General features: G+C 47.0%; 1 protein-coding gene across 7 annotated transcripts in view; it reads left to right on the top strand.

The window, feature by feature from the left end:
• Positions 1-20721, top strand: part of LOC143371590 (uncharacterized) — a 265689-nt gene that overhangs the window by 88477 nt on the left and 156491 nt on the right. For 5 of the 7 annotated variants that reach the window (XM_076816911.1, XM_076816910.1, XM_076816913.1 and 2 more), the window contains exon 2: positions 20215-20298. The exons of the other annotated variants lie outside the window; for them this stretch is intronic. In XM_076816911.1, the coding sequence (XP_076673026.1) occupies positions 20215-20298 (84 nt within the window). The remainder of the gene's footprint in view (positions 1-20214; positions 20299-20721) is intronic. 7 annotated transcript variants of the gene reach the window in all.

Genomic DNA, 20721 nt, shown 5'->3' with positions numbered 1-20721 from the left:
TCTTTATGTTTTTATACGGAGGCAGAGTTCGCTTGATGCGTTTCTTCAGCCGCAGCGACGACAGATGACATAGAATTTTTAGCAGCACTAGGTAATCTTCGTTCTTCCACCCGTGCTCGCCCAGGTTCAATGCGATTATCGTTCGCTCTCAGCGAAAGCTGCTCCAAGGCGAAACTTTCCGGGCAATTAACGTAGCTTAATAACGTAGAACGTGTTCACTGCGTGGCGCCTTCTTCGGAGCCCGCGACGCGGCGCTTCTGGTTAAAGAAAGGGAAGAGAAATGTAAATTCTTAACAGTTTTACATTAACCCGAAGGATGCGTTCATCAGTTAGCGCGAAATTTAAAGTCTGCACGCATCGTTCGGTGGCAATTTCATTTGGCTGGGCGCGTTAGGGTCGTTAGTATCCCCTGGCTTCCACCCTGCAGTGTATAATAGCATGGTAATTTCGTATCTCGTTACAGCGTATTTAGGTATTTAGCTTGTAAAACTTTATGGTGGATGCATGCTCGCTGGCGTTGCTTCTTATTGTCCGGTCTTTACGTTGGATTAAACTACATTCCATCGGACGGAACGGCCAGCCCGCGCTCGATCTGCTTTTTCTCCTTCCTGTCCGTTTCCTGGGGATTCTTCGGCTTCGAGCAGAGGGAACGATCATCTGCGGGGACGGAGAAAAAAACGTCACGCACCTGCCGCGATCGGTGCCGGAACAACGTCGCCAGTGATTGCGCCGCGATATAGCAATTTGTCGATTTATTAATCCGTCGATTACGGAATTTTACGACCGCCTGCGGGAAAAACGGAGGCAGCCCCGCGAACGAAACTGATACGGTTCGCCAATGGAAGGAGAAAAGGTAACGACCGCGCCAGCGAGTCCGTTCGACGGGGTATAATCGAAGCGTACGAGGGAAATGTGGGATAATCGTATAGCAACTGGGAAATGCGTTCTAATAACTTAATTGACGGTGGATGGAAACGCGCCATTACGTTATTCTCTATGCGGTAATGCGCTTGTTAAATTCCTCGCGGAAAGAACGGAGGTTCGCCGCAAATGGCCGGTGAAACTTTAATCATGTATTAGCACAGTGCACCGAGTGCAAGGGTGTGCAACATTGTTTGTTTCGTCGTGTAATTTCCTGCTCGAATGTTAATGGACCTCGGGGCTGGTAAAACGTCAGGAATAATGGAATTCTTTATTCTCGCCGGTGTACTTGCATCAGAAATTCTAAACAGCCTGGGCATTGCAGTTCGGAATAGTTATCGATACTTTTTTAATTCTCATTCCGTACAAGAAACTTACAAAAACCCGCCCTTCACTTTTCGTCGACTCGAGAAATAAAAGGAAGGAAACGCCAGCCCTCCGCGCAATTTCCCAGAATTAACACATTAGGAAGCTGCATGCCCTCGAAATCTCGGGCTCCGTGACTGAAAACATTCCAAAGTAAAGGCTGTCGTGGGACGGCGCTGAAGAGGCGCGGCCGAGGAACGGAGACAGAGGTAGTGGAAGTGTTCACCGGGGATTAAAAAAGAAGCGGGCATCTGCCGACTTGCTCTCATAATGGCCACGGGTGTGATTACGTGCAATTACCGTGGAGTGGCCTCCAAAGATCGATGAACGCTGTTTGGCGGAAGAACAAGGGACACCGAGCGCTGGAAGATGCAGGTGAACGGGCAAAAGAAAAAGGTGCCGGGCAGAGGAGCACTCGGCTGAAAGGTGGATATTTGAGCGATGCAAGAGTGGCCGTGCCGTAAAGACCATGACGGTTAAAACATTTTAAGCCCATTGACCTTAATAACAGGTCTACGGTTGCCGCTGCTTCGGCTACCAACCAATGGCGGCGCTCATACGTGCTTGCCAACAATTCCTTTCGTTTTCCCATCCCCCTTTCATTCCACCCTGCCCCTCTCCCTGCGATACTTTCAGGGTGTCATCAATATTTAACCGCGAAATGCGCCTCTGCTTCTTGGGGTGTTAGCTCGCAACGAGGCTCAGCTGGCAGCGTTCTAATATTCAGGGATCACCGGTGTCTTCCACTTTCAACAAGTTCTTTCCTCCAAGTCAGTTCAGACGCAAGTACGTTTTTTCATCGTTAATTGCAGCAAGCCTCTGACCCGCTCCTTCATCTCCGAAATCCATTCACTGAGTACACACACGTATCCCTGTTTCGAATTTTCTTTGCGTCCACAACGCGATAACATCTGCGACCCTTGATCTCGCCGAGCACCGTTTCGTAACTTTTCCGGCCGCACGGCGATAATAGTATCGCCGTACTAACAATTCCTAGATACACGGAATTACGTCCACGTTCCCCTGAACTCGCACCCAAGTAGGTTCTTCCCGTTGGAGGGGTATGATAAAACGTTTATTAGTAATAAGAAGCCGGATATGGGGCAGGTCGTCGGTAGCTGCAAGCCGATGACGTACGGTTAATTAAATTTCCAGGAGGCATTGAATTCAAACGTTCACCTGGCAGAGGGAAAATGGGGCGGCATCGCGAGCGTCGTTATTTATGCAGCCCGATCGGCACGGATCGCCTTATTTTTACGTTTGTTTTCCTTCCGAGTGGCTGCGCAGGGAGCATCGCCATCAAAATGGCTACCAGTTCTTCTCGAGTAGCTCTGAAGAGGAGCGGAACATCTGTCGGAGTGGCTTCTTCAGCCCCCTTCTAACATGTCTCGAATCACACGGCGCGCCGTGACAAGGTACAGGATTGAGGGGCACGAAAAGGGATTGAGGTTTTCCCCGTCGTTCACGAGGGAAGATTAAAGTCTTCTCCTCGCCTCCCCTGCGGATCCTCCTCCACGCCCCGGCTGAAAAATTCAGTCCCGGAGATCAAGCAAGGATTCCCGCGTTTTCCCGATGAACGGTGCCCGGACTGTTCCCGCGGTAAGCTGCTTTCGTCGACAGGATCGACTCGTTTATAAATAATGAATTTCGATAACGCGCTTCACTTTTATCGCCCCTTATGCCGCGATACGTTTCGGCCACAGGGTTCCACTTGATCTTGCTGCAGTCACGTGGCTGCGTTATCGCGTTTCTTACACATGCTTGCTTATCTCCCCGGCGCGGTCTGCGTCATTATTTAAGAACGTAATTATTACATCCGATGCCTTGCTTGTGTAAAAAAGGGACCTAAGTTTCCTTCGATACCAAAAAGTCCAGCTAAGTATTAACGAAACGTATAAATCGCGAATCAATCAAATTCTCCCGCATCGCCGTGGATCAGGCAACTCAGGCTTAAATCGAGCCTCCCTGCAATCCTCACTTCGATCATAAACACTCCCCGCATCCCCGGTTATTCGCCAGCCGAGTGTACCCACTCGCTGCGACGATCAAAAAGCCTTCCAACGGGGTTCCGATCAATCCGGCGATTCCCCTTCTGCCGGCGAGGATCGCGAGCTTCGTATTATCCAAATCGCATTTCCCCCGTTAATTCGACGTCTCTTTGAGGCGGCCCGGGGCCCGTCTTCCGATCGTTTATCGCCTAATTCGTACACGGCCGGGAATCGAGTAAACCGGATCGGAAGGAAGGAGCCGAAAGGTGGCGAGGCGGTCGCACGAAATCAAGAGGACCTGATTTGCTTCCCCCGCGACGATCGATCACCGGCTAATGCCTCCGATAGGAGATCAAGGACATAATAGCACCCGGCGGACAAGGACGATAAGACATTGCGTCGCCTTCCAGCTGCCAGCCTTTTTTGTCCTGTTGAGGTTAGACCGAGGACGGAGGTCGGCCAGGGGCTAATCCTATTGTAGGGGGGGGCATAATTGGATCGGTTCAACCCCCCTCGCCTACCTTTAGCTGTCCACTTCATTCGTTTCCCCCTTGTAACCCCGGCGCGGGACAATCTAGTCTGGTGGCAACTCGCCTTTCGGCAGAACTGCTTAGGAACTCTTCGTCTAATCCCTCCGCGTCCCTCGTAACTTCGTTAGACGACCTCTCGGGGTCGCTCGCGTATCACGATCGACCGGCCGGTGGCGGACACTCGTTGAAAAATCAATTTCCCTCCCGTGCCGGGCTATCTGATCACATGGCGAGTCCTTTCATTTCCTTCGAGGGATTGTTCCTCTGTAGAGCCTGGACGGGCGACGTCTCCTCCGGGGGTGAAAACGTAGAATGGCCTGTCATCCCTGATGAGGAAATCGGTTTCGGAGGCTACGCTGCTGCAGAGACGCTACTTTTTCGCCTGGATACTATTTATACCTCTCTTTCGCGTTTCTGTTGTGAAACCAGCGGCGGTGAGTTATACCCAATATTTTCCATCGACTGTCACGAAAGCTTTCCTATGCAAATGAGCCTGTAATCATTTCGAGGCTAATAGACGCCGAATACCGGTTAGGAAAGTGACAATCGTCGAGCGAAGAGAGAATCAGCAGCGGTCGAGCCTCGCGCGGCAGATAACTCAATAATAAATCTCCACCTGCCGTAGCCTTGCGTTGACCAGGGATAGTCGGAATGCTCGGCGCGCGGACGAGTAAACCGCATTATCGGAAATAAAAGCGGTGATCGATGGCCGGAGGGATGTAATACCGTTGAAAGATAGTATTGAACATTAATTATCCATTATGGGCGTTAGCTTGCTCCGGCCAGAATGGACACCCCGTTATTAATCTCGTTAACCGATCTGACCGTGTGTCCTATCCTGTATCGCGACGCGTAATTCATAAACTAAATCTCGCTTTAACGAACGACACCGGGGCCCGAGCGTTTTACAGCGTCGCCTACGCCCGCGCCGTAAACGCGAGCCGCTGGCTTTTAACTATAAACACCCGTTAGATAAGTTATTCTCTTCGCTCTCTGACCCGAATGCTTGATTACCGGTCTCGTTACGCGCTACTGTCGTCGTAAAAGCGAAACGAATGTAACCCAATGTCGCAATAAATTGTTACAGAGTAACTGTTACGCGATCCGCTCTCGCTAGTGCGGCAGTAAATTCTCGTTGAAATTATCGCCGCCGTCGGTTATTCGCCGTTCCCCGAGCGAATCAAAGAAGCTGGACTGGCGGACGTCGTTCTCCTCGCTGCTTGTGCAAAAGTGAAATCGCTGACCCGAGTTACTTCGTTAAAAAAAAACTTGGAATTTTCTGCGCGCGGAAAACTGTGTTTAACGTCGACATTGATTGGGGGCACTCGTGATGCAAATTTTCACCGTGGGTGGGGTAGGTAGCTAATTGTTTGAGGACGAAGCACTGTTAAGTGTGATTGTGAATATGGAGAAGAGGGTTTCCGAGCTTTAGTCAGAGAAAAATTACTTGATATGTTTCAGTAATTGGTTTTAACCCTTCGTGGTCACGTGGGGTGTATCGCATCATTCGCACCCCAGGTGTTATTTTGTTCGTGCCAGAATTTCTGTAAATTTCTGGACCTTAATATTGAGATTTTAAAATTTGCTGAATTTTAACCAAAAAATCGTTCTTTCCACAACTACATAAAAATCTTATCATTTCGAAATTTACATTTCTAGAAATAGAGTAGTAGAGTATGATTGCACGAGTATTACGAATGTACAATTATCAGTCAAAAGTTGAAAGTTTAAAAAATACGAAAATGGTAACTCTGTGGGACCAATTTGTGATTATTAGACGGTATATCCACGAAGGCATAATACGAGAGCTGTATTAAACATGTTAAATGCCTAAACTTTTACTGTGCCACATGGCAAATTATTCTTCAAGGCAATCATCAGTGTAGCGACTCCAGTTTCTATGTACAAGAATTCCTGATGTTTTCTTTAAAACTCTAAATTACTGTTAATTAGTCAAGTTTCTGTACAAGATAGCAACTGTTTTATGCTTACCCCGTTACAAATATCTGTGACTGGGAATACTACCTAATTGAAGTAGCTACTTAAAATCCCCCGTGTAGGTTGCTTAACAACCTACACACCAGTTTTATGAACCCATTAACGAGATCTCCGCCAGACTTGCTTGCAGTTCATTAATTTTGTAAATGTTATAAATCACTTCGTTAACGACACGTTACCAAGCCCCGCGCGGGACTGTTCAATTCTCCGGAGCGACACGGAACGCCCGCTTCCATTGCTACTTCGTCTATCCTCGAACATTTGGGTCGCCCTGAAAGAAGCGAATAGCAAGTGGTTCGCGATGCATAACGATACAGTGGCCTGGCGGGCAGCAGCGAATCGGTAGAAACGGGATCGTAAAATTAGCGAACTGCTGCCCTGGCCGAGGACGTAGCTACGAAACTGTACAGTTCCACGTGTGGCGAAGTTTCTAAGTTATTATCGTGGAAGTCATTGTAAATCTTCACGAAAGCGTCCAATCACCGCCGAAGCAGGTACTTAATGGCGCGGTATAAGGAAGCGAGCGAAGGTATCTCGGAGGAATGTGGAACTGACTACTTGCGTAGCCTAAGCATCCTCATTAGATAATTCTCCTACGGGCCATCAATTATGGTGGGCTACGTCCACCATGGGCGGTCCACGAGGACGGCCCATACGCGACGTAACGAATCGGTGTTGAAGCTAATCGAATTATAGAATTCCAACATCGCGATCCAACCGTAACAGAACGACAATGCTCGGTGTTTCGTCCCGAGAAATAATTTGATCGTGAACGTCTAAGGTAAAAGTTCTTTCTTCCACGAGGCTCCTAAGTAGTTCCTACCTGTCTCACTTTCCCAGCCAACCACAATCGTGGAAACTTTTTATCGATTCCGTCACGTGGCAGTCCAATTTAACTGTAGCTTCGTAGCTCCCGGCTCGCGTTTATAAACTTTGTCATTACGCCCCGACACGACAAAATTCCGAACCACGATAGCCACCGCTGGCGGGAAAAGTGACGGTGAAATTTATGGCACTTCTACGCCGATCGTAATGAACGACTTGGATGTCAACTTCCACGGATAGGCGATAATTTTAATGTCTGATATAATGGCGCTTAAATATGACTACTTAAAATACTAGTTAACAGAGCGACGATAGTAAAACGTTTACTAAACCTTGAAATATTGCCTGACAGGAGTTCCTTAGCTCGGGTGCCACGGGATAATCCGGCAGTAGCGGGAATTAATGTTTATTAATAAAAGCCGGCTCGGGGATGGATAAACGTTAATATATTATTCATAAGGAAACGATCTTGCGACAAATTCTCAGCTTCTTGTGGGTCGTTCGCGGGCCGTTTAAACGTTTAAACGGTCGATTACAATGTCTTCGCCGGGCTGGACGGCGATATTTTATCGGGGCGGGACGAAAATGGGTGAGACGCCGATCGATCCAAATTGTAATATCTGATTATCATACCAATGCCGCGGCGTGGCCGTGCGGCTCGCTCGATTAGCCGCGGGCGGCGCGTTTACGTATAAATTATTCGTCACAGCCGTAATTATTTCCAGCGCGAGCGTGCGTGTCGCTTCCACGAAGCCTGATTTGAATATTTCGAAAGTGGTCTTTCGTTTAGACGACGGACACGTGGTTATTAAACTTATACCTTCGAACCCGTGTCGGTGGATACGGGACGGAGGAGAAAAAAAGAAAGGGAAGAAAAAGGGGAACACGGGAATAAATTACAGAGTGCAGAGCGCGGATCCTTGGCTGCTGTTGGCACGTAAAGAATTTAAATTGTTCAATTGCTCGCGCGTTTCGCAATCGAAGAAATCCCGCGGCCACCGTATAAGCCGAGCGTTTAGCTACCGACGAAGACGGATGGTCGGTGGCGCGCGTTTAGTTACCCGTTCATCGGCCGCTGAATTTTTATTCCCGGGGAACGCGAGCCAAATGCGAGCTACTTGTTGCCATTAAGCCGCGCTCCCACGGGCGCAACTTGCGGCGCCAAATTAATTACGAACAGTGCCGTTTCGTGGGCAACGTGCACCAAAATGGGTGCAACACAAATTCCCACTGTGCATTCTGTGTCGTTTATATGCACACGGGAACGTGGCTTAAGTCTCTCTTATTTCATACATCGCGCGTGTTACAGTCGCGCGCTACACCTCGCCTCCCTTCCCTGCTACGCTCTGCTCACGTGTAAACGCGGCTTTAGGGCTCAACGAAAGGGAAACTTTCGCTCGAGCTCCTACTGGAATTTTCACGTCCCTCGATCGTATCGACTGGATTGAAAATGCCTGGCGCGTAACGCGATACCGAGCTCGTGCATCGCGATGATGCATATGCCACTGTTAAAAGCGCATTATGCTAATTTTCATTCTGCGTTCTGTTAATTAATTAAACGTTGCCACTCGTCGGAATACCGCGGATATTTACACGAGCACACGAGCCTCGGTCCCGACGATGTTTTCCCCGTTGATCTCAATGCTAAAATTCGTCCCTCCCTCCCTCCACGATAAAATCAGCGGATATTTCTCCCGCTGCCGCAGCTCGCCGGCGTCGATCTCTGTAATTAATGAAATTGTATCCTCGCGGTGTCGTAATAATTTTCTCGCAAAATAGACACCCGCGTGCACGCGGTATTTACTCGATCGTTCGGCGTATGCTTTACGAGGTACGTTTTGAATATTTGCCGCTGCTGTTAGAGCCGCTTCGGAGGATTATTTATGTGACGCTTCGTTACCGTCCCATAGTTTTAAGCGAGTGTGACGTATTTCGGAGGTATTTTACGACGTGTGTTGCGAATCGATATTCGGCACCGTGCTGGAAATGTTGGTTTAAGTGTCAGTCAACAAACGTCGGAATCGGGAAACTTGTGGGACTCGTTAATGGAAAAGTTTTTTTTTTTATTTATGTTAAACACTGAACCTCGAGCTCCTTCTATTGCAAAACTGTAATAAATTTACGACAGTTTTTTTTTTTTGTCCGTCTGCGCACTTGGCGCACTGTTTTGTACCTTCTTTTAAAAAAGGTAATTCTGTGGGGATTTCACACATTTTGTAGTGTTTATTTATGACTGAATAATTTTTTCAAAAATTTTGACAACTTACCTTATTTGACACTTGGCAGGTTATGATTGAATTGATTGACACTAGCTAGGTTACGTTTACTAGCGTCCTGAACGTAGCTGCTTTTTAATTTTTTCGTCTCTGTGTTTCTTGATGTGTCCCTGATACTCATTTTCCATTGTACATATAAAGGTGGACTTAATTCTGAACATTCGACAATTTCTGTTAAACGAACAAACTAGGAGATCGTTTATTTATGACATATCTTTTACACGATCGTTCCTTTCATTTCGTTAGGGGAGCGAGGCAAGGGTAGTCGAAGAGGACAGATTGCGAGGGCGGGAGCAAAAGTTGGACATAATAGTTGGAGATGCCTATCTTCGCTGGTGAGGCCGGCCGTTTGTATTAATTAGTCGAGTACTTGGTCGATTTCTTAACTCGACCGTGATTGCTGTTAAATGATGCGTGCTAACCGCCCCTGTTGTGGTACCGGGGATTTACAGCTCCAATTTGTATCGTCCTCGTTCACGTTCCTTGAATTAATCTCTTCGATGGCATAACTTCCTGCTTGAAAATTTTATTCATATACATCTTTCAATAATTTTCATTCCCGCCATGATCACGCCCCGTGTGCTGGCTCACTGTAGCGCAGTGTAGTATCGATGTTATTCTGAAAGCCGGATTACTAATGGTATTAATTGGATCTGTAATTAATAGTTACGCTATTAGGCAATTCTTTAATTGCCTTACACGTGTTTAATAATTACAATACTAATGCAGTGAACATTCATGAAATTCAAATGAAACGTTTCAGCTTATCGTTGATCTAATCAATTACGTTGATTATGGTGGATCACTTGAATCGATAGCTATTCATGATTTAACCTTTTGTTCAGCTTTTAAACACTTTTGACGTTGCTACTCTAAATTAGTGTACTGTAATGCTTTCTCGTGAATTTCTCTAGAAATTTTATAATTGCTTATTTCTTATTTCTCGAGAAATACTATAACTTCTCGAGAAACTTAAGTCTAGGAATAATATTATAAATCTCATTTATTTTCGTAAATGAATGTATTACTAGTTAATCGCGAACGTATAAACACATCTACAATTTATAATACATCTTATTAATAACATTAGAAGTTATATGAATTCCAATAGAATATCACAGTACAGAAGATTCGATATTATTAACTGCTAAAGGTGCTCTTAAATTCTTATTTAAAAATTTAGAAAAATTGTATATTGAATTAAGTACCTAATGAGTTTCTCGTGGCTATTAAAAAAGAAATATAGAAAACAGGAGATAAAACTATTGTATCCCGTATAAAATTTTTGCATGATCCAGAATTTCTTCCAAAAGGGTCAAAAGACGCAGTTTTTCATTTAACAGCCAAGATAGATATATAAAACGTGAAAATATAAAAATAATAGATTTTGCCACAAAAAAGAAATAGATTCTCGAGAATTCTCAAGAAATATGATCTCATTTCTGATTTCTCGAGAAACAAAAAATATCGAGAAATCAGGAACACTACTAATTCCTTCTAAATATATATTTTGGGAAACCAGCCTTCTGCAATCCCCCATTCGACAATAAAGCAAACTTTTCATACAGCTATGCGTCAGACACGCTCGGCAGATTAATAGAAACGTGGGTATCCTATAGGTCGTATTCCGAAAGATTTGATTACTCGTATCGGGTATTAATCTACGCCAGGTAATTACGTCGTGTCGTACGACGACTAACGCTGCGTTATTACTGTTATTTGTTCGTCCGGCACACACACAGGCGCACAGAGAGAGACACGTAGCCCTGAAGGATTAAATTCAGGCTGCCTTCTGATTCCACAAGGTCAGTCTCATTCCGTGCTGTCACTCTGATATCCATTTATATCCGTCCAATCATCTAGAGGTTCTCACTGTTCCACGTTCCAGCGACGCGAGTGTCTCTTAATCAAATCGATTAACTTTAGAGTTCTGGTAGCTTGGCTATTAATACTGTCCTTATCCAGAACTTCGTTCCATAGCCTTCGTTCCTTTTCAATCACTGCCACGCTGCTCGCTTCCGTCGTTGAAAGTCTAAATAAACTTCAATAAAGCTACCCTGAAACCTACTGTAGTCTGAATAAAATAAAACTACTCAACGTCGCTGAGTACGTAGCTATCCTCGCCAAAGATTCTCCCGTCATCGACAGAGTAGCAGCTTGACGAGTCAAAAAGAACGCGAGACTAATGGCGCAGGAAATTGAACTTGAAATTAGAAATCGCGTTTAATTTCAACCTCCTACATTATTCCTCGCGCTCTGCCGCCTCGCCTCCAAGGAAACCCTTCCCGCCCGATGTGTAAAGCTTTCATAACGAAAGTTGCTCCATTCTGTCGCGGAAGATTGATTAAGAATCTTCCAAGAAGCGCGATGTCGTCGCAGGCTTCGCCGCCCCCCAGGAATTATATAGTTCGCGGTGATTCTCGCTTGCGCGGCCTGCAATATTAAATCCATCGTGGGTGCAGAGGCGGATGGGGTAGAGGGGGAGCTGGTCGATGGGACGGAAACGCCTGTGTTCGTGGTGAAAACGAAGGTTGCCCGTATAAAAGTCAAGATACGCGGTGCCGATAAGGCGTAAAACTTGGAACGACCTCCCTCTTGTCACTGGCCCGACTTCAGGTTGGCAGCCGTGACTCGACGAAAGATAACCTCCCCGGGAAAGTTCCTTCATTACCCGGGTAATTGCATCGTTCTTGAGCGTGTGTACAGCTTTTGGAGGCACGGCTCTCTTCATCCCGACCGAGGCGACAACGACGTCATCGTCGGCTCGCTGACAACGAAAGGGAAACTTTAAACGAGCTCTGCCACCGCCACCTCCCTCGACCCCTCAACGGTGATTTCGTTCACCCGCCGCTCGACCGTTTAATAACGACTGCAATTATGCCGCTATTTACTTCGCAGGGCCCCGTCATAATGGCGGAAAATCGCTGGTAACTCGAGATGAGTTGGCCTTGGCGGCTTCGCGAAGCCGGGATATGGGAGGGCTGATCAAGGATGAACATTGCACCGTGTTCTATGTGCGTTCTCGATACCTTCGGAACGTTTTTCCCAATGGAAGCTGGTGGTTCTTTTATAGCTTCTTTACTGTTTGAAAAATTTCGGGACCAATGCTTCTTATTCGACTCGGAATTAAATCAGCTGTTCCAGGCAGAGTTGGGCATTAGTCGAATCAATTTTTATTCGACTACATTTTTATTCAAATGAACTCGAATAAAAATTTCGAATAAAGTGAAGTTATTCGAGAATAACGAATAAATTTTTATTCGACTAAATTTTTATTCGACTAAATTTGTATTTGACTAAATTTTTAGTCGTTATTCGTTATTCGAAGGACCGCCGTGGCGACTAAGCGACACGAATTAGCGGGGGTCAGAATCCGAGCAACCCCGACTCGGGTCCCGAGGCCCTCGGCCTCCGGCCGGGCCGAGGGGGGTATCATAAGGCAAGGAGAACACTTTTCGAGTGTACCTACTCGAGCCGAAGCGGCTTATTCTCGACGCTTAGTCACCACGGCGATTCTTCGAATAACGAATTACGAGGAACGAATAACGACTAAAAATTTAGTCGAATACAAATTTAGTCGACTAAAATATTTATTCGTTATTCTCGAATAACTTCACTGTATTCGAAATTTTTATTCGAAGGATAGTTGAAGAATTATTTAGTCGAATAATGCCCAACTCTGGTTGCAGGATAGACTTGAGCTGGTTCTCAAAGGAGAAGGTAATTTTGGCAAGAGCGTGGATGTAAAGCGGGATTAGCGATCTTAAGCGGGCAGTTGATTTTTCTGGGGCCGTAGCTGGCGTTTGAAGGCGTTTCGTAGAAATTGATAAGGCGTGGCAGTGTTTAGAAGCTACATTTCGAATTACCATACGGAGCCGATAATTGCGCGCGATGAGCACAACAGAAATATTTTTCTTGCGTCGCCAGGCGCGTTATCGCCAGTCAGCGGGAGCTTGCGTGGGTTAAAGCGAGTGTTTCGAACGTACAAACAAGTCGTTATTGATAATTTCCACTATCGCGCGGCGATACTTGGTCGTCCTTTATTACCAGCCGCGCCATTTTTAATCGAGTTTATTCGACCTGACGCGAAATGAACCGTATCGCGGAATTAATCGAGTAGGTATCTCCTGTAATTTGATCGCCGTTTAATTGCGCGATTACGCGCGATCGCGAAAGAGCACGTTCGTGTTTACGAGGCGTTGTTATGAAGCTGCATTTGCCGATAATTTTCTACAAACAGAACGAGCGGGCGCAGTGAACGCGGCGAATTGCTTTGTATTATGTTTAGAGGTCCTAGGAGAAACGTAGGAGCAAATTAGTTAATAAATCGAATTGTTTTACACGTCGCGTTCTCAACGGTATGAAAAAGAAAGACGACGGTACGTAGTTTCTGGCCGTGTTAAGAGAGATCGAGAGGACACTTGCAAAGTATTCCCGCGATCTCCGCCTCGCAAATTCCCAGGTAAACACTCGAAAGTCCCTGGAAATATCGTGAAATTCTATCAGCGGGAAAAGTTTCGAAGTTCTGGCCAGGAGGAGCGCTCGGAGTTCCCGGATAACTGGCTCCGACAAGGGAAAGAGGCTGCGCGGCCTTCGACATCGAGCAATCCTTCGAAGTCGTGCCGACAGCATTCTCGAAGACTCGGGAATACAGTGGTGAATCGATAGCTTCGCATCTCTCGAGGAACTTTGTCAAAAGACTGTTCCGTTGCTTAGAAAAACTTTGTCGCATTGCTGCGCGCTATGCTTCGTTTCTTTTGTGTCGGAAATCACAAAGGATTCCTTTCGAATTTGGTAGAACGCATTTATATTCTATGCATAGGTACAGATGAGATGAATTTACGAGTCTCAGAAGTTGAACGAAGTATTCGAATTCTCTAAATCTATCAGCCCTTCAAGCACCAACCCATTGAGACACTTTTAAGAAGAATATAATTTCTGCGGCCGCGTTCGGAGTTGTTTAAAATGCCCCTAGGGGGACACCGGAGGCGCACGTTTCGCGTTGCGGTCAGGTGGGAACGCGGCTTAACGCGCTGCTTCTCGTTCGATCAATCGGTGAAGGCCGTTTCGAATGGTATCCCCAAGGATCCCGAGGACCGTCTCGCGGCAAGGATTTGGAGCGAAGCCAGAAAGCGATACCTGGAAATCTGTCGGACAACTCGATTTCGTCGAGAGCACACCAGAGAAACTTGTTTACCGCTCTGATAATGGTATTCTGTCGGCCTGGCCGACGGCTCTCGTGTTTCTGCGGCACTGTTAATGGACTTACGACGAATCGCCAGGATTTACACCGGATTACAAACGCATTTACGACTAATCTCTTCGTGTGTGACCAGTCCGCCTCTGATGCCCAATCTCTCTCTCTCTCTCTCTGTCCTCTCGTCGTCAGTATCGCTGCCTATTTGTCTTTCTCCGTTAGCAGTTACGTACGTCTCTGACTCTCCCTTGCAGCCTCTGTGTCCCGTGGCCTCGGGAGCAATTCCCGCCAAGATTAGTGGCCCGGAACGTGTGTCATGCCGCGCGATCGGGCGTGTGTGCATTCGGCTCTCGAGTCCAGTTTGCTAGGATCGACGTTCATTGACGTCGGTTTGTTCTGTGGCATCGACGGACCTCGTAGATCGCTTCGCTGAATCGTCTTCTGCAAACGAACGGACACGAGCACGCTTTCCCGACAAATATTTCCACCGGTCGTTGAATTCTTCTCGGAAGCCGAAATTAGCGTTCCAGTGGAGCATCCTCGCGACTGAAATGGATCTTAATGGGGGATAATTACGGTTAAATTGCAGAACAGGGCTGCAGCACGGAGGTGTTCGTTAGTTCTCCTTTGAGCTATGACTATTCCTATTAATTTTCTTTCAACAATTAACACTGTAGCATTTTACTATCGTATCAAGGTAACTAAGGGCTGCTTAACCCTTGACTGGTACACTGTTTTTGGCAAACGTGACTGGCATACTGGGATCGTGGCAGACTCCAAATAGAAAAGGACACAGAAATTTGCAAAGTCGACACTAGATTAGAAAATTAATTAGAAATTCAGTTGACAAACTTAGACAACCAAAAATTTTGCAGCGAACTTTGCGTGCTTGGGGTCATGCGCGACCCAGGATACCAGTTAAGGGTTAAGGCACACTTTCAATTCGTCTCGTCTTTGCTCGAAACATCGTTAAGTGCTGACTCTTGCTATAAACTTCACATAGATAAATTATGACCTTCGCAATTTACACGTACCTCCGCAGCTAAGCGTTTAAACTTAATCGTCGTTCTCTAAGCAGCACGGCCAGAGGTTCCTGCCCCGTCGTGCTCATAAATATTTCCGCCATCGAAGACGGGTGGTTCGGCGACTTTGTCGCGGCGTTTATTCGATGGTAAACCCATTGGCCGACTTGTATCACCAGAAGCGGTAGTTTCTGCGATCAGGCAATTTGCTTGCATAATGCGACGCCTACGCGGCTCCCACGCGCTGCTCGCGAGTTGAGAACCCTCGTCCGAGTTATACCGGCTATTAGAGATAATTTGCGAGGACGTCGCTGGAACACGATCGAATACGATTACGCGGGAGTTAATCGGCGGACTCTAGAAGAAAATTCTGATCGTCGGGGAACAGTGTAGATTGTTTACGGCACCGTTGACTCCGAGTTAATTTCACTCGTGCCGAGGCCGCTCCGTCGGGTTCTGAGGGGGGACCATTAAGTCGCCGATGGAGTTAGTTAATTTTGGTGGGAAATGGAGAGGTCAGTGTCCACTATTGATCATTTGCCTGAGGACAGAGACGTGGAACAGTACCGAAGTACCTACATATAAAAAAAAAAAAATTTCTCTTGTTCCGTGATTAGGCATAAACAGGCGGACTGTTATATGTATTATTAGTAGTATTTAAAAAGTTTATGTTATGTTATGTTTTTGTTATCTATTATTATCTCATCTTAATTTATCTTTGTTATTTTATTTTATATTATATTATTTTATTTTATTTTATATATATTTTTTTTATTTCTTTCTCTTATTTTTATCTTTCTATGTAGTAATGGTAATAATTTTGTATCTCTGTACACTAAAGGGTTTCCCGTTAATAATAATAATAATAACAATTGAGGGGCTCAGTGGGAAACAACCACATGTCACATATGCATAAATTTCGTTTCTTAAGGATCCATAATTTCTTTCCAAGAAGAATTATACATATTTTTGAGAATTATTTATTTTATAGAAATCTATGAGCATTAAACTATAAATCGTGATACTTTCAGTATTATATGAAAACAACAAATACGAAAATTTTTAGGTGGCATGTGCCTGTTTTCCACTGGGCCTCTTAATTATTTTAAGTACACTCCTACCTGCTGATTGCACACGTGGAAGCGTGGCTTTAGGAAACAAACTTCTACACAGTCCTTCTGGTTAGCCCGGTTAGCTCGTTATTCAGAGTAGCCACCATGGAAGCGAATGATTCAGGCTCCAACTGTCCAATCAGCTGCCCCTTTTTCTTCCCGTAAAATACGTCCCCTGTAATTATTATTCAATCACGGGGACTGTCCAGAGCAGCCTTCCAGAGGCATTTCCATAAGATCAGCTTCCGTACAAGATCCATCAGCAAAAATCCCCAGGTTCAGCGCTGCCCGTGATCAGGGGAAGCGGCTGGTTGCCTAGCAGCAGGGGGAAGGTACGCGAACGAGTTGTCTACTTTGTCCGGGCAAGTAACGACTTCGTTACAGCAGAAATCCTAACAAGAGATCGGGCACGCCTTTCCGCGGCGTCATAGCCGGGCTAAAGAAATTACGTTCTTGCCGGTCGTTCCGCGAAGCCAGCCGCCTTCCGACGAGTCCTCAGCTTCTTTAGGGCTTCATTCCCGAAGGTCGTAAGAGGAGAATCGTACGTACCTTTTGCGGCGCTTGTTCCCACTTAACGAGATGCGTGTTCTCGCGCTGGGAATAGAACCGACCGCGTCGAACCCTTTCTTACGATCGGGTGTTTTGCAATTCCGACAGCGTGCCGCGGGGCCCCGCGACGGGTTTGTTTGAATACCGTAGATTATATAATAGCACGCCACGCTAAAGGTCCCCGCGCATCCTTTTTCCGCCCGTCCGCTGGTATCCTTCGCTGAAACGTCTCCACGGTTCGCTGGGAAACAGCTCGCTTTTTCATCCTGCGAGTCGGGGCTGCTGGACGATCTCAGACCGCGTGGACAATGTGCCATTGCGAATGGCCCTATCTAGGTGTGCCACTGAACGACGCAAGCGGCGGGCAATTGCGACCCAGTGGGCTCAAATTGACTCGTGACTTTTTGGTTTAAGCTATCCATCTCTGCACCATCAAACACTTTGTATTCTGGGGCCCATTGAATCTCCGCAATTCAGTAGTACCACTTTCAACTCTTACTAAAATATTTGCAGCAGCTAGTGAAGCTTAGTATTTAATTTTCAGCAGTTTATTCATCAGCGAAATTACCTGGCGGGCGGGGTGACTGGGCAGTTGCCACCTAAAATTGCCGAAAGTAGAATGTACATCGGAAGACACTCGAAACCGCGGGACCAGGGAGGCCCGACCCCGCCTGTCGCTTTATACCGGGGAAAGGAAGGCCGATGTTGCGTTTATCGCTCTTTCCACGGCGAACTTTGAATATTCAGTGGTTTCGCGGCGGTGGGGGAATGCGAATGAGAACGCGAATGAGGAAGGGCGCGAAGGAAATCCAAAAGCGGGAGGGATAAGCCTGCTAGAATCTGGTGTACATCCCCGTTTAGCAATTAGCATCTTGTATTCCGAAGCTCGGGGAGTTTCCTCCGCGGATAGAGGGCGCGCGCGGGAAGAAAGCAGCGGGGCTGAGTCACGGGATCAACCGCCAGCCCCTCGTTTCCCTTCATCAGCCGTCTGAATATTGTTAGGTTCGGTGAATTTAATTCAACGGCCGTAATTTAGTGCGCATTAGTGATGTTCCGCGTGGAAATTCCGCGCGGCTTGGCGGCACGATTAATTTCTGCTTCAACTTTGTTTTCCCCGATCGAGGGGCGGCTCGCGCGCCATCCCCTGGGCTCCGCTAACTCCCCCGCCGCTTTGTTACGCGCGATATCAAGCGAGCTTAGGGAAATGGAAAACAGCGAAGATAATATTGCAACTTACACCGCGGCTCGCGGCTCGCGCTGCCTCTGTTCCGAACTTCTGAAATGAATAGCGACGAGGATAGCGGAGAGGAGCGAGCTTGGAGCGGTCGAGTAACGCAGAGATAAATGTTTTATTTCGGTGAGGTTTTGCAGTGAAATGTTAGTGATAATTATACACAGAACGATTCGGTACGAGTTCTTCCCCCGTCGATAACGAACGCAAAAAACCTCGTTACGCTGCGACCGCTTTTTCAACCCCTCGATGCCAGGATGGAACACAGCCAGGGGGAAAAGCCGCGACATTTGACCCGTCGCGCGGAATCGATTTCGCGGTTGAAACGCGCTTTTTTTCCCGTCGCCAGAAATGCTGTCGTTGGAAAAGACCGATCACGGAAGGGGTGGGTCTGCCGCTTCCCGGCACTGAGCTACGACCTCGTTTCCATGAATTGTGAATTACACGCGTGCACCATCCCTATTTAGGGGTACACGTTGATTCGAGGGAATGTATGCAACGGGTGTGTATACAACATCGTGAATCAGACGTTTACATGATTTAATCACTTCGCTTTGTCTGGTCGAAGGCAGTTCCGATATCGGGTCGCTTGATGCACGTGTAATACCAGGCAATTAGCAACTCACTTGAGGACTCCGCGCAAATGAAACGTTCGACTAAATCGGGAATAGTTACTGCGAATTATCTGCGAATCGAAATTGCCCCGAAATTAGAATCTTTGCCTTACATCCCTCTAACACTATTAATTTAATACTAATTTCCCTCTAATACTAACTTCTACACCAGTTACTCCATTAGTATCTGTACCTAAATTTCCTGATGAAAAATATATTCCGCATATTTTAAATTAACTACAAAGCTACGTAATATTTTTATTCCCCGATTTTTTATTACCACTTTAGTGCCTTTATATTAACCGACGCATCCTCTCTAGTCGCAAGCATTTTCAAACGTCAATTTGCCTAGACTTTCTGAAACAGCAGTTTCAAAGCTGGTCCGCAATAACTGCTGGCATAATTCGCTTTGAATTTCTGAGACGCGAAGTAGGCAAGACGCAGATCGCGGGGTAATCGAATCGTCGTGCGTTTGATTAGGGACACAGCGATACTTCCGGCAGACGGAGGCGTTTCCGCGGCGTTGAAAGCGCGCACCGAGCCGCGGGCCCCTTTTAGCGATGCTTTCAACGTTTTTTCCCCGCCGAAGCTGTTCCGGCTCCGTTGAAATATTAAAATAAACGAGCGGGAAAGGCGGAAACATGGCCCGGCTTACAAAAGAGATTTTCCACTTTGACCCGGCACGGAGTTGGAGGGTACGGGAAAGGGGTTGAAAAGCGGAGGGTATAAGGTTCCGCGTTCTTTCGCCCCGCCATCGCGCCGCTTCTGAGGGTGGGCAAAACAAATTTGCAGACAGGAAGGCGAGGCGCACGCTTCCGTCTAAATGATCGGTGGCCCTCCCTCGCGCTGGATGCTGGAGATGATGGAGACGAATTTCTGGAAAATTTCGCGGAGGAACGCGCCCGCCCGAGAGAGATAATACCGCCTTTACGGCGTAATCGTGACCCCGTGATTCTATTTTAAACACCACGCGAACGATCAACGCCCGCGCTTTGCGTCATTTTCCGTTCGAATTAGTGATTCGTGGAACAACGTAATTCCGCGAACCGGCGTTCTATATCCACTTAGTAAATGAACGCGTGGGGGAGGATAGGTGATAGCAACGCTCCCCTCTTTCCTTCTTCCTTCTACTACAATATTCACCTAGCACGGACGGAGAGGGGGGAGAAGTGACAGAAATACATTCCTTATCGTTCTACCCCTATCAATTACACATGCGCATGTCAACGCATGACATAAACAGCAGGGAGATATGAAAATACCGTGAATTTGCCATGAAAGTATGCCGAGAGCATTATCGACGTGACAATCTGCTTCTACTCTAGCCTCGTCTCTTTTGTGTGATCATTTATGGCGCATGCTCACGCACGACGCCCGAGCGGTGGTGCGCGTGAAACGTAAAACGCATCCAGCGTGCCTCGCCATGGTAACGAATCCGGTCTCATTTGAGAAATGGATCGTCACAGGAGGATCATCCGGCGCGGCTGAAACAATATTAAAAATATCGCGTACACGCGCGCTACGAGCCGGCCCGGCCCCGCCACCAATGGAGTCATTTCTACGTTTCGTTTCTTTTGTGTTTCAGGTACGTTCACTGCATTTCTCAGCGGGCCCTCCCCGACACACCGCCAGCGCTGGCTGGCGATAGTGCTATTCTCACCGCGATCACGTATGTATCTTTGCACGTGTACAGCGTGTCGATATTAATAATGAATGAAGCTGTTGCATATACAGCCTCTCGTCTCGTCTCGTTCGTTCGAAATTCGCGCATGATTTCCCTACCCCTCGGCCGCCCCGATCCTTCCTTTCTCTCTCTCTCCTCTCCTCCTACCGCGCGATTATTATGTGCATATTTCATTTCTTTCAGCGTGCCCTGGAAAAAATATCGCTCCTCGTGCCGGTGTAACGCGATTCCCCGTGCCGCTCCCCTATTTTCCCAGCAAATACGAGGGAATCGCGGATTATGCAGAGCTCGGAATCGCGTGACAATTTTCCGCTTCTTTACTCCCGTAGTTAAAGGACGCATCCAGTTCTGCTCCCCGTTTGCGTTCCATCGATACCAAGATTTGGTTGAAAAGTTGTTTTCGCGATA

This window comes from Andrena cerasifolii, chromosome 7 (genome assembly GCF_050908995.1).
Source record: "Andrena cerasifolii isolate SP2316 chromosome 7, iyAndCera1_principal, whole genome shotgun sequence".
Classification (NCBI taxonomy): domain Eukaryota; kingdom Metazoa; phylum Arthropoda; class Insecta; order Hymenoptera; family Andrenidae; genus Andrena; species Andrena cerasifolii.
This window is presented reverse-complemented; position numbering and strand designations above follow the sequence as displayed.